Source organism: Primulina huaijiensis, chromosome 13 (genome assembly GCF_012295235.1).
Source record: "Primulina huaijiensis isolate GDHJ02 chromosome 13, ASM1229523v2, whole genome shotgun sequence".
Taxonomy (NCBI): Eukaryota; Viridiplantae; Streptophyta; class Magnoliopsida; order Lamiales; family Gesneriaceae; genus Primulina; species Primulina huaijiensis.
The window spans coordinates 1015619-1031383 of record NC_133318.1 but is presented as its reverse complement, the minus strand read 5'-3'; the positions used below and the strand labels follow the sequence as shown (position 1 = coordinate 1031383).

At 36.6% G+C, this 15765-nt stretch overlaps 3 protein-coding genes across 7 annotated transcripts; 1 reads left to right on the top strand and 2 right to left on the bottom strand.

Moving 5' to 3' along the window:
• The first annotated feature begins 367 nt into the window (after positions 1-367).
• Positions 368-3110, top strand: LOC140956353 (auxin-responsive protein IAA26-like). Of its 2 annotated transcripts, none has more exons than XM_073413069.1 (6): positions 368-701; positions 829-1312; positions 1811-2091; positions 2262-2412; positions 2642-2706; positions 2785-3110. In XM_073413069.1, exons 2-6 carry the CDS (start codon positions 903-905, stop codon positions 2805-2807), a joined length of 930 nt encoding a protein of 309 aa, XP_073269170.1. In that variant the 5' UTR covers positions 368-701; positions 829-902; the 3' UTR covers positions 2808-3110. The 2 variants fall into 2 exon arrangements, with proteins under 2 accessions (XP_073269170.1, XP_073269169.1); XM_073413068.1 differs by having other exon boundaries at positions 370-701; positions 2795-3110.
• A 460-nt stretch (positions 3111-3570) lies between these two features.
• Positions 3571-9961, bottom strand: LOC140991901 (nuclear poly(A) polymerase 4-like). Of its 4 annotated transcripts, none has more exons than XM_073462065.1 (13): positions 9483-9961; positions 9201-9388; positions 9017-9094; positions 8179-8286; positions 7227-7289; positions 6985-7146; positions 6350-6463; positions 6197-6259; positions 5782-6111; positions 5524-5688; positions 4339-5385; positions 4072-4148; positions 3571-3976 (listed from the first exon to the last, which is right to left on the bottom strand). In XM_073462065.1, the coding sequence occupies exons 2-13, from the start codon at positions 9342-9344 to the stop codon at positions 3949-3951; spliced, it is 2379 nt and encodes a 792-aa protein (XP_073318166.1). In that variant the 5' UTR covers positions 9345-9388; positions 9483-9961; the 3' UTR covers positions 3571-3948. The 4 variants fall into 4 exon arrangements, with proteins under 4 accessions (XP_073318166.1, XP_073318167.1, XP_073318168.1 ...); XM_073462066.1 differs by having other exon boundaries at positions 9201-9628; positions 9804-9959; XM_073462067.1 differs by having other exon boundaries at positions 3571-3973; positions 9201-9961.
• A 1252-nt stretch (positions 9962-11213) lies between these two features.
• LOC140956298 (pentatricopeptide repeat-containing protein At1g51965, mitochondrial) lies at positions 11214-13994 on the bottom strand. Its single transcript, XM_073413013.1, has 2 exons — positions 13195-13994; positions 11214-12767 (listed from the first exon to the last, which is right to left on the bottom strand). The coding sequence occupies exons 1-2, from the start codon at positions 13918-13920 to the stop codon at positions 11562-11564; spliced, it is 1932 nt and encodes a 643-aa protein (XP_073269114.1). The 5' UTR covers positions 13921-13994; the 3' UTR covers positions 11214-11561.
• Between the last annotated feature and the right edge of the window lie 1771 nt (positions 13995-15765).

Here is a 15765-nt window from a genome sequence, read left to right as displayed (position 1 = left end):
ATATTGCTTGACACGTGTTCTAACATAATTGTCAATGCGTTTGTTAGATTGTGAGGCTTTGTCAGGAGATCAGTAGACTTTTCTTCATAGTTGAAGTAGAAACATAGTTTTAGAAATGAACAAGTGTATTCGATAAACTAACGATTAAATAAAATTTGCCTTGATATATTTCATTTCAGGTACGTATGCTTTTTTTCCACACATGCAAATGTTTATATGAATACAGACACGGGTTATGTTATATTAATTATGATATAAATAGATTTTACACTAAATTAGCAAAGCAAGAGTAGAGAGGGACAGGGTTTGTGTATTAATGTGTGAGAGAGAGAGCGAGTTGGGTGGAAAGGGACAGGGACAAGCCACAGTATCCACTACGCTAACATAGGCGTGACAAAAGAATAAGCCTTAGAAAGCGAGATAACACAGCCCCCTCCATTTGCCTTTGTGCTTTTTTTTTTTTTGTTTATTAAGTTTGGGGTTTCTTTAGAAAGGGTTATGTATCTGCGTTATAAATTTCAGTCTTTCTTGTGAACAATCATTCTTCTTTAAACTTCAAGATTACTCTGTTTGAAGCCTTTGAAACTGTTGTGTAGTCCTTCGGGGGGTTATTTTTGTGTTACCTAGTCCTTTCGATCCTGTGTATACGGATGTAAAAGTGTGGGCTTTCACGTGTGCGAGCTTTGGTTGAGCATTTCAAGGTTGGTTTTTTGTTGCTTATAGTCTCTCCTTTTCTTATCCTAGTAGTCTTAAGGTTCTTGTTCATCTTACATCTTGTATATTTCTTTTACTTAAATTAAATTGTCCTTCTAATGTTTTTTCTTCCAGAAAAATTACTTTCTGGTTAAATACTCGCTTGTGGTGGAGAAGAGTTTCATTACTCAGTGTTTCTTGAAAAATATATGGAGGGATTTTCTAAAAAAGATGTGGGTTGTCCTCAGCTACTGGATTTGATGGTTCCTAAAGGGGAGGAGTTGCTTGTGAAAAGTGCAGTAGAAACGAAACATGGACTTTCAGAGGAGAAAAAGCTGGAGTTAAGGCTTGGGCCACCAAGTGGAGACTGGACCATCTCCAAAGGAAGAAACCATATGTGTTTGGATCAATTTGCAAATAACCCGTCGATTCAAAATCCAGTCTTGAAATCTCCATGGAACCATCAAAATATGGCTTCTTTTCTTCATCTTCAATCAGCTCCGCAAGAATCGGTTACTATCATGAAGGAATCCTCACAGCCCTGTAGCATTAGAGCAGCAGTAGATTTGCAGTCTGCAGAAAAGAAGGCATTTTCACCAGCAAACAGTGCTCAGAAAAGGTGGCCAGCTTTGTTTCTTTTCTCTTTTACCATCGATTTATTTTTCTCTTTGTATATAGAAAGGTTAAAATCAGCTCTACTTGTTGCAATATGCGTTTAGTGGATTTGGTTTTCTTTGGTGTCTCGTCTGTTTCTTATTCTTTCATTTATTTATTGGAAAAAGTGTTTTTGACGTGCCTCTTTCGTTAGTCTAGTACTTGAAAGATATTTGCATTCACTTCAGATTAATAAAAACTATATATTATGCATATTCAAGATTTGACAATTTTATGGCGTGGTTAAAACCTTTGATATTCCATTCAACTAATTTGAACCTGATTAGGAGATCTTTTGCTTTGCATACTTGCCGGATGGTGCAATTGTAATAATGGTAAATTTTCGGACAGTTCCCTCTAATTATACTTAATTGTTGAGCCTGCTTGTTAATTTGTTGCATACTTCACCCTACTAGGTAAGATTGTCTTATTTCATTCTGATATCAATTGATTTCAAATGTAGGACTGCTCCTGCTCCTGCTCCAGTGGTGGGATGGCCTCCTTTACGATCATTTCGAAAGAATCTTGTGAGTGGCTGTTCTTCCAAACCGGCTTCTGAGTCACCGACCGATGTCTTAACCAAACTTAGTAACCAGAAACAGATCAACAATTGCCCGAAAAGCCCGTTTGTGAAGGTCAACATGGATGGTGTTCCCATTGGACGGAAAGTGGACCTTAAAGCATATGATAGTTATGAAAAGCTTGCCATAGCAGTCGATGAACTCTTTCGAGGTCTTCTGGCAGGTAATTCGTGTTGTCATTGATAATTGTGGGGGAGAAACCGGTGTTGTATTTGAAGCTCTATCTCTGCTTAATTTGCCCTATCACTTATTCTTGACTGACTTTTCATGACATTTTAAATTAAACATGTGCTTACTTAATTACGCAAATCATATAATGATTCACGTTTGTAGTTCAAAGAGATACTTGCGTTGGTGGAATCAAGAACGAGGAAAACGAAGGGAAAGGGGGTATCGGAGGTTTATTGGATGGAAGTGGTGAATATACTCTTGTTTATGAAGATAATGAAGGCGACAGGATGCTCGTCGGTGATGTCCCTTGGCAGTAAGCATCTTACCTCCTTTGATCTGATGTCATTCTATATTTGATGTTCGAGCACTTGTTATGTTACAAGTTCTATTGGTTTTGGCTTCTCTGCACCTAAATTCTATGCACTAATTAATAAACTGCTGGCGAAGACATAAATTTCATAAATCTTGAATCATGTTCGGCTTTCAATCTTCTTGAATCTTTTAATAATCTGATAGTAACATGATGTATGTACATTTGGCAGCATGTTTGTATCGACGGTGAAGAGACTGCGAGTATTGAAAAGTTCTGAACTCCCTACTCTGTCGAGTGAGTTCCGCACACTTTCGATTGATCTTTGTGAATCTTTTTAATGGTAATAATCCTGGTTTATTAATTGATCTTTAGTTCTTTGCAGGTGGAAGAAATAAACAGTGTAAGATTGAAGTCGGTGCAACGGCGTAGGAACTCGGATAATACAGCACATAGTTTGTATGGAGGGACTGAATGTGTTGTGTTAATTATGGACTTTTGTATGTTAATTATATGGTTTAGGACAGAGGAAAGTAGTTATCTGGAGTTTGCTTCAACTCTCCGAAAGAGCTCAGTGAAGTGTTGTTGAATTATTAGGTTTTCTTGATGCTGTATAAAAAAAGAAACATGAAGTTGCATGTATAAATGCCAATGTTTCCTTGTTTGGAAAGACAACATATTTTAGTCAACAGTGAGATATTTCAANAAAACTGTTAATTTCTCCATTTTTTCTGTGGACAATATACATGTCGCGACTCAGGAAGATGACGAGGAGAGAAAGTTAATTGTTTTCAAGTGTTTATTTAAAAAATAAAATTACTAATATTTTTGTGCAACACTCACATACATAATTCCGAGTGGCATTCGTTTCTTTGTGAGAGGCTTTAATATCCATAATGATTGGTATGACAGGGCAAGATACCATTTCTATTCTACATCATTTGATTTGATTTTTAAAAATCTATTAAAAAACGCATAATTTAATTTGAGAAAATAAAACTGTATGTCCCAAATCATAAAAGGGACAGGGACAGGTCATCAATTTAGATTATTTTGGTGACATGGTAAGAAATTGTTAACACGCATTAAAGGGATATAGGTTCTTCGGTTACTAATTCCACTAGATTGCTAATTTATATCTATAAGCTTTGCACATCAAAGTGACGAGAAATAAATAAACTGTTAAATGTAATAATTGTATCATACAAGTTTAAGTTTTGAGTCTGATAAAAAAGATACATTACGAACCTTTGTTCAAAAACTAAGTACCAACATTTCTCATTTCTCAATAAACACGATCACGACCCGAGAGATTAATTAAGGTCAGTTTCATTAAAATCTTTCCAGAGCAGAGGATAGAAACTTCCAAGCCACAGCATACTTTAGAAGCTTCAAAATATACACAGATTGCTGGCTGCTTGAGTTAGCTGACTTTGGCTCGCGCAACCGTGCCTGGAAATAAAAGAGATGAAAGCCAGCATAGAATGCGACACTTACCTGAGCTGCCGGCTTTCAGTCGCATGAAGATAGGTCGCCGATTCAGGCAGTTGAAGTAAGACTTAGCCTGCTGCAAATATGGCAAAAGGGAACCAATACAAAGCAGATTAAAACAAATAAGGTGATGATGTTTATTAAGAGAGCAAAGAAATTGTTAGGGCATGCCTCATCACATTCTCCTGCACCGGTTCTGGTACAACACCATCTACAGATTTTAGCATCATTCCAAGCACGGTATCAGGCTTCACAAAAACAAAAAGCAATGGAAAACATTAAATAGTGTGGAGCCAACTATAAATAAGATATGTACAGTGTACTGCACAAAGCTGTAAACATCGCTCAGACCATGCTACAGGAAGTAATAAAGAAAATGAAAAGGTGTGCAACAGATGTAGGAATAGAAAGTGGGAAAAGTGAACTTAAATCCAAAACCTCCAACTCCTCCTGCACTCCACCCAAAACACAAGCACCAACTTCACGCCCATTATCAAAAACCAGTCGTCTCTTATCCTCGTATGAAGCATCCATTGAAGGTCCTTGATTATTTATCTCCGAGTTACCATCAATACTGCATGCAGAGTGAGAGGTACTGGAACTGGAAATGAAGGCATCCTCAGAATTTTCAGCAGAGAGCATCTCCTGGTTTGATTTTATCATACTTGCATCAACTTGTTCATCTTCATCCTTAGGTTGCTGCTGCTTCCCATTTAATCCAGAGCACGTCACCCTTGATGTTATTGGGGTATCTTCTGCAGACTCTCTCAGAGCACCAGTGCTTTTCAAAGTAATTTCTGGAGACATCAAATCTCCATTCTGAGAGCTAATTGGGTGTCTTTTCTTTCGATTATCCTCCAACTCGGACTCATCAACCTCTATCTTCTGTTTTAGGACTCTTTCAGCAAATCCAGACATGCAAGATTCACGACCTTCATTTGATATCTCACCAAGCTGTTGCTGATTCAAGGGCCACTGTTTCAAGGTCCCAGCACTTTTTGTACAAATAAGTTCAGGAGACACCAACTCTCGATAATGCGGGCTAATCGAGCATCTTTTCTTTTGATTCTCATCTAACCCGGACTCGTCAAACCCCCTTTTTCGTTTTAGAACTCCTTCAGCAGATCGAGACTGGCAAAATTCACCATCTTCAGATGAAACCTTACAAACCTGTTGCTGACTTATGGGACTCATATGTCGGCTTCTTTTGTAACCCTCTGTAAATACATAAGAGGGAATTTGCTTTCTACGAACATGAGAAACATATATTTCCATTCCGGGTTTCCAGTACAAGTAAGAATTTATTTGATGCCTAAACTCGTCAACAGTCTTGCGAATATCAAACTGTTGACCTTCTTGAACCACCTCTCCTTGCTTTCTTTGCAATCCCGTAAAAAAAGCGCAATGAGCACACGGCTTAGAAGAGTCCACATGATCATGTGGATAAGGATGACATTGTAATTTCCCAGAGGTGTCCCGCTCAATCTGCACATAAGTTAAAACCATAAGAGAAGAGGGCACCACCAAAGATTACCCATACAAGTCCAAATAAAAGAGCTAGTTAACTATAAAGTAATATCAATTCAATCAGTACAATAAAACAATATCCACAAGACAGATTACCATTAAAGTCAGCTGTCTCAGACGGGATTCTACCCAGCCCCTCCAAGCACGTAAGTCATCGAGATCAGCAGCCACAATATCAACCTGAAGGTAGTTCTTGTAGCTTTCAAAGAATAAAAATGGCTTGAATAAAGTATTCCATTGTGTTTTATTCAGCTCAATATCCTGTAATTGCCATCAATGGCAAATATTTAATTAGTAGTAAAACTTGTAAAAAGCTGTTAAAAAAGACGACTAAACAGGCTGAACACTATCTACCTCACAAATTTTTTTACCAAACTGGAACTGTTCATTCATAACCCGGAGAGTACTAGCTGAAACATTATAACTAGAATTCATGCAAGGGTACGCAGGGGTTATAATAGGCATTAGATGATTTCGATCCCAATGATTCCTTCGAGGATCCCATATAGAAAATCCAAGTTCGTCATCATAAATTTCACACAGCATTACAGGATTCGGCCAACGCCACTGTGTATATACTCTGAAAAAACGAGAGACGAGCATACTGGGATTTGCTTTGGGGTAAAATTGACACAAACGAGCAACAAGTAGCGCCCAGTTTACACCACCGAGAAACCCCGTCACCTGAAAAAACAAAGTTAAACCAAGTTATCCACAAAAAACTAATCGATAGATTAAATCGATAATAATAATCAAATAATGAACTCACATTTGAATAAACACCACGCCTCTTAGCCCAGAACTTTAGGCACCGCAGTGTAGTCCGGAAGTTCTAAAAAGTACAAGACAATGAGCATCACAAAAGCCAATTATGAAACAACAGAACATATGCATAAAGGGGCTGTCGTTATGCTAAAATCACCTCAACATTTGGAACAAGCTTGAGAATTTGATCTGCTACACGGCAGCCGTTGAGACTCCGTACTGTGGGTTCGTCTATGTTTTGCAATACAGATATATTTGAGATATCTAAATCCTGTAGGAGATTATTGTCAACTAAGAAAATGTTGATTAACACATTAAATCTATTCTAAGTTGGAACAGTGAGCACGGCATGAAGTGATGGACATCCAAAGTCTATCAAAGCATTAGACATTCTATACAACAAAAACATGCACACCAAATCAGAAAAAAGCAGTCCAGTAATGATAACATTATGGTTGTGCAGACATAATGCCGTTCCATGTGCACAACACCATTCCAACTAATTTTAGACGCCAATTCATTCAATTCAATCATAAGAACAACTAGAAGTCATTTATGAACACTTGACATACTAATCAGTTGAAACAAAGCAAAACTTCCTTAACAGACCTGGGAATAAAAATTGTGGGGAGGTGATTAGTGTGTACCACACCCAGTAATTAAATAATGTTTAGGAAACAGATAAACACGAGTGAGGGGTCGGAGAGAAGATTGTATCGATAGTAAATAACAACATAGACACGAAAAGAAACCGAAACAAGGTTGGGGGTGCTAATTTCTGAAAACAGTTACCTCTGGAACAACCAAGAGAGAAATACTTGCATAGAGAAGATCAATCGATATTCCATCAAACTTGAACTTCATAACCGGAACGTGAGCATCAGGTACTGGTTGGAGTTCAGTAACCTCTTCCATGTCAGCTAAAATGTTATGGAGAACGTAAAAGAAATCCTCCTGGAAAGCCAACAATCCATCAGTAGAGGTTTAAACCACACAGACCAGGTCCAGAATAGAAAGTGAGAGTAAAAGAGTACCTCACGAGTAACATAGGATGGCCCAACACACAAAGTATCAATATCAGCCCCAGGGCCATGCACCTGCAAAAAAAAACATAGGCCAAAAATAAGTTATCATAGACTAAAAGCTTCACAAAGAAAAAGGAAAACACGAAAAAGGCCAAAAACAACTTATCATTAACTAAAAGCTTCACAAAGAAAAAGGAGAACATGAAAAGAGAGAGAGAACTGTAGGTAAAAAATAAAAAACAAAAATGACAAGAAAGCAGAACTCCAAAAACTGAAAAAATGTATTAAAAAATTAAAAAGCTAAGAAAAGTGTACAAGGAGAAAGGAAAAATAAACCACCAGTATAAATACAAGTCAGACATACGGGAAACATGGTTGCAGGAAGTGGTGTCCACACTAGCCTTCAAGTAAAAGTATGGTCCAAGTTGAAATAGAGTATTCTTACGGTAAAACAGCTGCCCTATTCATAACATGAGAAGCATCTTCCAGCAAGGCATAACCCGCTGTATTCAATAAACAAAGAGCGGCAAACATGCACAAGAATTCAACAAACACCATCTTCCAACCCTAAAACACTCACAAAGCCTCTTAAACAACCATCACATAACATTGGTGAAAACAGGGCACGAAGGTACCCTTAATCCTTCCGAAAAAAATTAATAACAATGAAACTATTAGGTTATCATATGTTCTATTGAATCGGTGTTGGAAGAAATCTTCTCTCAAAATCAATGCACGCACATGTTAAATTTCAAACAGGAAAAAAAAATCTGCAAATTTAACAAAAAATTAAAATAATTCAACCCTTATATGATTGTGTGTGTTCGATAAATGTGCATACTATGGGCATTTCTTGACATGAATGCAGCCACAACAAAAACCTCGTATCAGATGAAAATTAAAGTTCAATTTCCCCCAAAATCGATGAATAGAATGAAAATAGGTAAATAAAACTCCTCACCCCAAGTCTGTAAGAACCAAAAGTAAAAATTAAAGCATTAGCATCTTCCACCATTTGATCCGTGTATCCTCTCAAGCGAGTAAGTTCTTTCACCCAATCTTTCACAATCTATGTGAGAATAAAGAGCAGAAGGGTATCAGTTTGACAAAAGAATACAAGAGTATTAGAGAAAACTATAGAAAGATTCAAGTTACTGTAAAGCTTGCGAGAAACATGTCTCTGTCATCACTAATATATGCATTTACAAAAACAGAATGCCAGGTGCATTCCATAATTCTGTAACAAAACACACAAATAGATAGCATCATGGCAACCTTAAAAAGTCACATCCACGATCCTATATTCAAAATCTATTATTGTCTCAATTGATGATTTAGTGGATAAATAAGTGTAGACATCATGGATTCAATCAACGGCAAAATCAATGGTGCAAACAAGAAAAGATCTTCGTATGATAGTATTTGTAGCTAATCAATGCCTTGACATAAGCCACATTAGTTGAATGTGAAATGGATCAGGAAGGAATTAGTGGGGGTTCGAAATGAATTAGACCATTTGAAGATATTAACTAGCAGCCAAAAATATCTTATATCAAATAAGTAGATTGTATATATAAAAATTATGAGCCTTACTCATAACAACAGGCACCCTTACATATTTCAGCTCATCATGTGTAATTTTATTTGCTATGACTTATCTGAAGAGTAGTCAAATCAGTACACATCAGCGTAAGCTACACAATTTCGCTGACTACAAAATATCCTCTCACCACAAGAGTGAAGTCTACCCGCTCAGCATTAGGATTTAGGACTAATAAATAAAAACAACTTCTGGATACCTGTTTAAGCCGACACAGAACAATTTCCCTCTTGGAAGCTTCTTCTGCACTCTCAAACAGTCCCGAATCCACCAAAAACTGGAGTCCAAATAAAGAGAAAAGTCACAGAAAATTACAGTAAAACAAACAGCTACTTTAGGTTTGGAATAAAAGATTGTGGCAACTGCATCATCATATGTCAGACCTTCTCCAACCCCGTGTTGCTCTGAATATCAGCTTCGATCGGTCCCGCGAGAGACAAAGGTCTCGTCACTCCCCATTGTTTAGGCGGCTGCTTTTGCTCCAGTAACGCAGATGGTGAACCGTTTAAACCATCTGATCCAATCATATCACTAAACTCTAACTAAGCCTAACCCTCAACCTTATATAAACCTCTAAGTGAAGAAAAGAAAGACATAAAAAAGAAAACCCTAATGCATGGAGATTAAAGACTGAAACCTAATAAGGGAAACAAAATCCAAGTCACGACTATATTCTGACACGACAAAAACAGAACACTTGGCTCGAACTTTAGCCGCTTAAGAAAGTTAAAACTCAGTTCACGCCGAAAAAAGAACGACCGCGGAATCAACAACTCAACCCGGAGCAAGAGAATTCAGAGTAGTCGATAGACTACGAAATAAGGGGAGGAAACCATGAAATTCGAGATATCGAACCCTTCAAACCGGAAAATCAAGCAATTAAAAATTCTAGATCTCATGACACATACAACCCGAAAGCTATAATTTCAAAATCGGCCGAATGCGAAACCAAGAGCAGAAACCCTAAACAATAGAACAAATTAAACCTAAAAGAGAAAGCATGACACTGAATCGAAAGATCGACAAAACCCTAGTATTCTCCAATCCGGACACCGCGAAAGAGAGAGATTGAGGAGAAATTGGGGGACGTTTGACGGTTGTTCAAAGGATATGGAAGAATGTGAGCACCGGTGAGGGAAAAGATAATTTTGTGTGTGTGTGTGTGTGTGTATATATATATATATATATATATATATATTATATTTAATACTATATATTTTGAAATTAATAAATTGAGAAGTATCTGAATCTTATCCAAATTTTAGATATGTTCTTAATCTAAAATGATCTTATAAAAAAAAATTATTTGTGTTGGGATAATTTGTTTTTGTTTTTTAGTATATCATTTAGTTAAAGTTTTAATATACTTTCTTCTTGTTGTGTTATCTTCCATATAAGATAACAAACATCTATTGGATATACAATTTAAATATATTTTGTCATAATATAATAGATGAATAACGACTTTTTATGAATACTAGCCGATTTAGTCATCTCTCGCTATGTCAATCAAATAAAATTTGTTTAAACATAATTATTTTTTTTTTTTTAAATATCTCCATTTGGATAAATACTGAGAACCTTTTCTTTGGAAAGAAATCAATATGAAGTATTTAATAACATGTAAAGATCATCAATAAATTTATTTTATAACCTTTAGAAACATTATTTTACCCAAAATAACTGAACTTTTCGGTTTGTTTAAATCTATAATTTTGTATTTCCACTAAATTTATTTGTATTAATAAAAAAGCATACAACCATAATATGACATGTTTTTTTCCCACCAATGACCTAAATTGGTTGCTATTCATAACGTCCATTAGCATTAATATGCCAATAATATCAAAGTAATAAAACTTATTATCTCAACCGAATAATTTGATTTTAATACAAGAATATCAAATTAATAAGACAATGTTAGCATTAGAAGATAAAAGTTGATATTTACAATATATTTTACGTTATATATACTCCAATTCATATGTAAAATATGTGTCAAATTTATTCAAAAATAAAATACAAATAACAAAAATAAAAAATAAAGTGTAAATGTGAACTCTCTTAAATTTTGTTATGAATGATTGGAAATTCATTATTTAGACGACCTAATGACTTGATTAATCATTATTTTATTGAGGTTGTTGCAAAAGAATTAAGAGGGAACCTGAAATTCGGACAATCGCCGGGAACAAAAAGTCAAAATTAGTTCACCATTTTTTTTTTATTACATCGCACGCTGGGGATCAAACCCGGGGAGGGAGCCAGCTTAAGCTGGTGGGTGAGATCATTGGGCTAAAGCCCGGTCTCAGTTCACCAGTTTTAACATACTTTGTAAGACTTTTGTGTGTACACATATTATAATTATAATAACTTGCAATATAATAAAAAGTCCAGCAAACAAATTATATTCGTAAGCTCCTAAAATATTCAGTAAAATTACAATATTTTACAGGTCATTTAGAATTGATAAAAGCAATCATGCTCATCAAAAGATGAAGCAAACCTTACCATCCTGATACTCCACAAAAATAAACAATAATCTCAATCTTGAATCTGCCCTTATGCTACGCTAACAAAGTGATGAGATCGAATTTCAGCCAAATATGCCGGAATGATCGGGTTCCAGCATATCTACAAAGATGAATCAAGAAATCAAATCCAGATAATGAAGCTGCCTGCACAGGGAGTGCTACCCAGCAGTTTTCTTTTGAATATCTTGCACTGAATGTCAGATGCATTCATCACCTTAATGGGCTAACAACCCAACCGGTGATCGGATTCTGTTTTCGAATTCTACGTATTCTATGTGAACCACTCTGCAATCTTTCAAGAATAGCATATGTGATGGAATCTGGAGTCAGGCCCTGTTCCTTGATCTTTGCATACAAATCAACTGCTTCCGCTGTTCTCCCGCTCTTTTCAAGACAATCGAGTAAGATATTGTAGGTCACAATATTTGGGCAACAACCTTCAGCAAGCATTTTGTTCAACAGGCTATATGCCATCTCAACTTTATCAGACTTACCAAAACATTCTATTAATGTACTGTATGTGACTACATCAGGATTCAATCCCCTTTCTTGCATTTCTTTGAATCTCATGTGGGCTTCATCAAGATCACCATTCTTTCCGAGGCAATTAATTAAAGAATTGTAGGTGACGAGATCAGGCTTGTAATCACTGTTCTCAAGATCTTCAAATATGCTAATTGCTTCGTTGACTTTTCCATACCTACCAAAGCTAGAAATCAGGATGTTGTAAGTGAAAATGTCAGGTGTTGGTCCATTTTGCTTCATCTTGTCATATAGATCAAGAAGATGAGATATCTGTTTCGATTTCCCAAGGGCAGTGAAGACAGTGTTGTACATGAAGGTATCTGTTGTTATTCCCTTTTCATGAGTCCTGTGTAACAAATCTATAGCCTCGGTCACTTTTCCGGCACTGCATAAGCTTTCCAACATAGAAAGATAGGCATCCCTATCGCCCTTATCATGGAAACGCCACATATTACAAAATAACCTATGTGCTTCATTTGCGTGACCTAGTTTGCTTAGAGTTCTCACAAGGTATGCATAGATTGACTTATTCATGTACTTATTCGATACCTCCACAACCTCATCCAGTCTACCAAGCTTCCCTTCCGCCGCCAAAACATTGAGAATGAGACTGTATGTAAACTCATTAGGCCGACAATTGTTCTCCACCATCTTGGAGAAGAGAATCAAAGTTTTGTCAACCATTCGGCCCTTGACTAGTGCCTCGATAATGGTATTATAACTCATGGAATTGGGTTTACAACCCTTGGACATCATTTCATCAAATAAAGCTAATGCCTCATTTGCCTTCCCCAACTTTCCAATAGTCCTCACTAGAATGGTATAGGTATACTCATCAGGTTCACAATGCTTCCGTTTCATGTCTTCAAACACCTTGAAAGCCTGCTCAACCTGGCAAGATTCTGCAGCACATCAGACTATTAGCTTGAAGATAGCTAAAACCCAGCACCATAAAAGATCACATTTCACACATAAAGTAAAACTATCAAACAATGTACCATAATTACCTCGCAAACAAATACGTTAAGACATTTAATAAGGCTTATATCCTCATTAGTTCGATGCAAAATTGGGTTTTCAAACCTATTGCATATCCTCATGAGCTCGAAGCAAAATTGGGTTTTTAAACCTATAGCATATCAAAGAATACTATAATCTTGTAAGTAAATTTATTAATATATTCAAATGCCAAATAGCTTTATTTGCTTCTTATCATCCAGAACTCAAGAGCGTAAAAATCCAAACTTGAACTATTAATCCTGACCCTGAAACTGAAAACTACATAAAAAAAGAAGAAAAGTGAGCAATAAAATCTAACCTTTTCTTCTCTGGCTAGGGCATGAAGAAGCATGTTGTAGCTAAAAATATCCAATTTCCATCCTTTCCTCCGCATTTCCGTGTAAACCTCAATGGCTTTACCCAAATTATTACCCCTCAAATAAGCCTGCAGCAGGCACTTGTATGTATAACTCGTAAACTTCAAGTTCCATTTCGTCACCAAATCCAAGCATTTCTCCACTCCATCCGCACCATCAAAAGCACCGATCAATATATTGACAGTGGAGATATTTCCAGGTTTCCCCGTCTTCCCCATCAGCTCTAAGATTTCTTTTAATTTATCAATCCTGTCGGGAAGAGATGAATTTGACAGAATCAACAAAATTCGATTGAAGGTGAAAGCATCGTGTCGAAAGTTGGAGATCTTGGAGGAGCAGAAGTGGAAGAATTCCATGGCCAGGGTCGGGGATTTGAGAGATTTGAGTATTTCGGAAGCTTCGGAGGGTGTCAATGGAATGCTGAGGGTTTGCAGGAATTCGGAGAGATCTAGAAAGGGGTCGGGTGAAGACGCAGCAGATTTTGACTGGAGAATCTGAGCGACCTTGCAGATGAGGTCACGGCGGGGGAGGAGATGGCCGCGAACATCGGAGAGCGGAGTGGTGGGGACGGAGACTTCGACGGCGGAAAAGCGACCGTCGCTGGTTGATTTGACGACTTTCCCGATGTACTTGGTCGCGTAATTGCGGCGGAAGAGAGTCGTGGCCATGGGATAGCTCCTAGTTGTAGAGGTCGGCGCTTCGCATCAATGTCTGGAAATATTTAATACAAATCAATATATGGGAGTAGAAATACCTTGAGTTGTTGTCTCTGACATTCAAAATCATCCCTCAAAAATTAACTTATACTACACTTTCCCATTGTTAATTTTTTTTTTTAAAAAAAATATTTTTACACATAATAAGTAAATCAAAGGTAAATTCGTGATAAATCCTCAAACCACGTAAACATAAATTTATATGTCGGCTTTGTTAGCTTGAACACCATTTACATGCCTCATAGATGATGATGTCGATCTAACAAGTAAATATAATTAATAAAGCCAGCAAAATGAATGTTTTTATCAGTACCATTTCAGAAAAACCATATGCATGATACAATCTCATTTTCTACTGTCCTATTTGAGATGAGCAAGTACCCTCCTCCACCTTGGTTCATTGATGGGGGTTTTAATTTCCAGCAATTATCTTTTCCAGCTCTAGTTTTAGTGGGTGGTGATCCTGGTGTTGGTAAAAAAACACACTAGTGTTGCAGGTACTTCTTTTGTGTAAATGATGTGCAATACCAATTTCAATATATTCCTTTTATGTTTAAGAATCTACTGCAATGTCTATGCTTTGATATATAGCTTCAGTGGTATCTAATGTGACATCACATTTTACTCTCTGAATATAAGGTTGCAGATTTAATTGCACTTGGAAATGATGCTGATGTATTGTCAGTTCTCATATGGTTTTATTGTTTATAAGTATTGGATAACCTCGCATGCCGCAAACATGCATATTAATTTTCTACTTTGTCAAGTATTCTTCCAAATGTATGTTTTTATCGAATATCAGTCTCATTCTATCCTTGCTCGGTATTTTCTTCATGATCAGGCTAAAAAACAGGATCAAAGTATTATTTGGAATCTTTTTCACATGTTTTGATATGTCTTCTTATGGCAGAGTGTTGAGCAAATCGTTTGAGCATTGAGAATGAAGAACTTTTTCTACCTTCAAGTACAGATATTGAGGTCTGTCCTTTCATCATAAGTTTCAACTCTATTGAAAAATGATCATTCTTTTTCTCTCTAACCACTGTCCATGCACCCTTCTGAAAGTTGATGGCTCACAACGGAAGTAGAACATTTTCTCTATGTTCTGTTCAATATCGGGTTAATTTTAGCAATGTTGTGCTTGTAAATAATTGTTCTATTTCTCTGATCACCGTCCATCTTTCTTAATTAAACACGATGGCTCACATCAAATGTAAAACATTTTCCATTCTACTTGCTCACATTTCCCGATTCACGATCCGATTCTCGGCTCAAGAAAGTAAAGAATAATGCTGTAATAAACATTATTAATCAAATGAATTTAATAACAAAAGAAAATATAATGAGACGCGAAAACATTATCTTTTCTATTTTCTCAGAGATAAAAAAATAAAAATATAACCAAAAATAGTTTTACTATTGATTATGGAATCGAGCTATTGTCGCAACATGCTGATGCACGAGAAACCTTGGAAAGTAGCGGATCCAGCATTTTTCCGTGTGCTTCCATTCACAAAGCTTCCACGACTTATGGTCTTTGATTCTGTACAAAACCACATCATCATGGCATCCCAACACCAACTTTGAATCTTCTTTCTCTTCGATCAGAAAATTAATCTTAAACTCTACATCAGTGTTAATGTCCCAACCTATTGATCGGAAAAGCGATGCTTCCATCTGGCTTAACTCAATGCTGTGTTTCAAGAACCAACCCGATAAATCGTGCTTCATTTCCTTGATGATCAGACGGCTTCCCTTTATATCAATGAAATGTAAATGCCCTCCAGATTCCCCGAG

What these genes read in the sequence shown, in the direction of transcription:
- LOC140991901 (XM_073462065.1), bottom strand. Translation starts at nt 9,344, where the DNA reads ATGATTGGATCAGATGGTTTAAACGGTTCACCATCTGCGTTACTGGAG. An exon ending in TTGGTAAAAAAATTTGTGAG is followed by an intron (nt 5,689 to 5,781) that starts GTAGATAGTGTT and finishes TGGCAATTACAG; the next exon opens with GATATTGAGCTGAATAAAAC. An exon ending in TGAGACAGCTGACTTTAATG is followed by an intron (nt 5,386 to 5,523) that starts GTAATCTGTCTT and finishes ACTTATGTGCAG; the next exon opens with ATTGAGCGGGACACCTCTGG.
- LOC140956353 (XM_073413068.1), top strand. Translation starts at nt 903, where the DNA reads ATGGAGGGATTTTCTAAAAAAGATGTGGGTTGTCCTCAGCTACTGGAT. An exon ending in GCAAACAGTGCTCAGAAAAG is followed by an intron (nt 1,313 to 1,810) that starts GTGGCCAGCTTT and finishes TTTCAAATGTAG; the next exon opens with GACTGCTCCTGCTCCTGCTC. An exon ending in CTTTCGAGGTCTTCTGGCAG is followed by an intron (nt 2,092 to 2,261) that starts GTAATTCGTGTT and finishes TCACGTTTGTAG; the next exon opens with TTCAAAGAGATACTTGCGTT.
- LOC140956298 (XM_073413013.1), bottom strand. Translation starts at nt 13,920, where the DNA reads ATGGCCACGACTCTCTTCCGCCGCAATTACGCGACCAAGTACATCGGG. An exon ending in CCCTAGCCAGAGAAGAAAAG is followed by an intron (nt 12,768 to 13,194) that starts GTTAGATTTTAT and finishes GAATCTTGCCAG; the next exon opens with GTTGAGCAGGCTTTCAAGGT.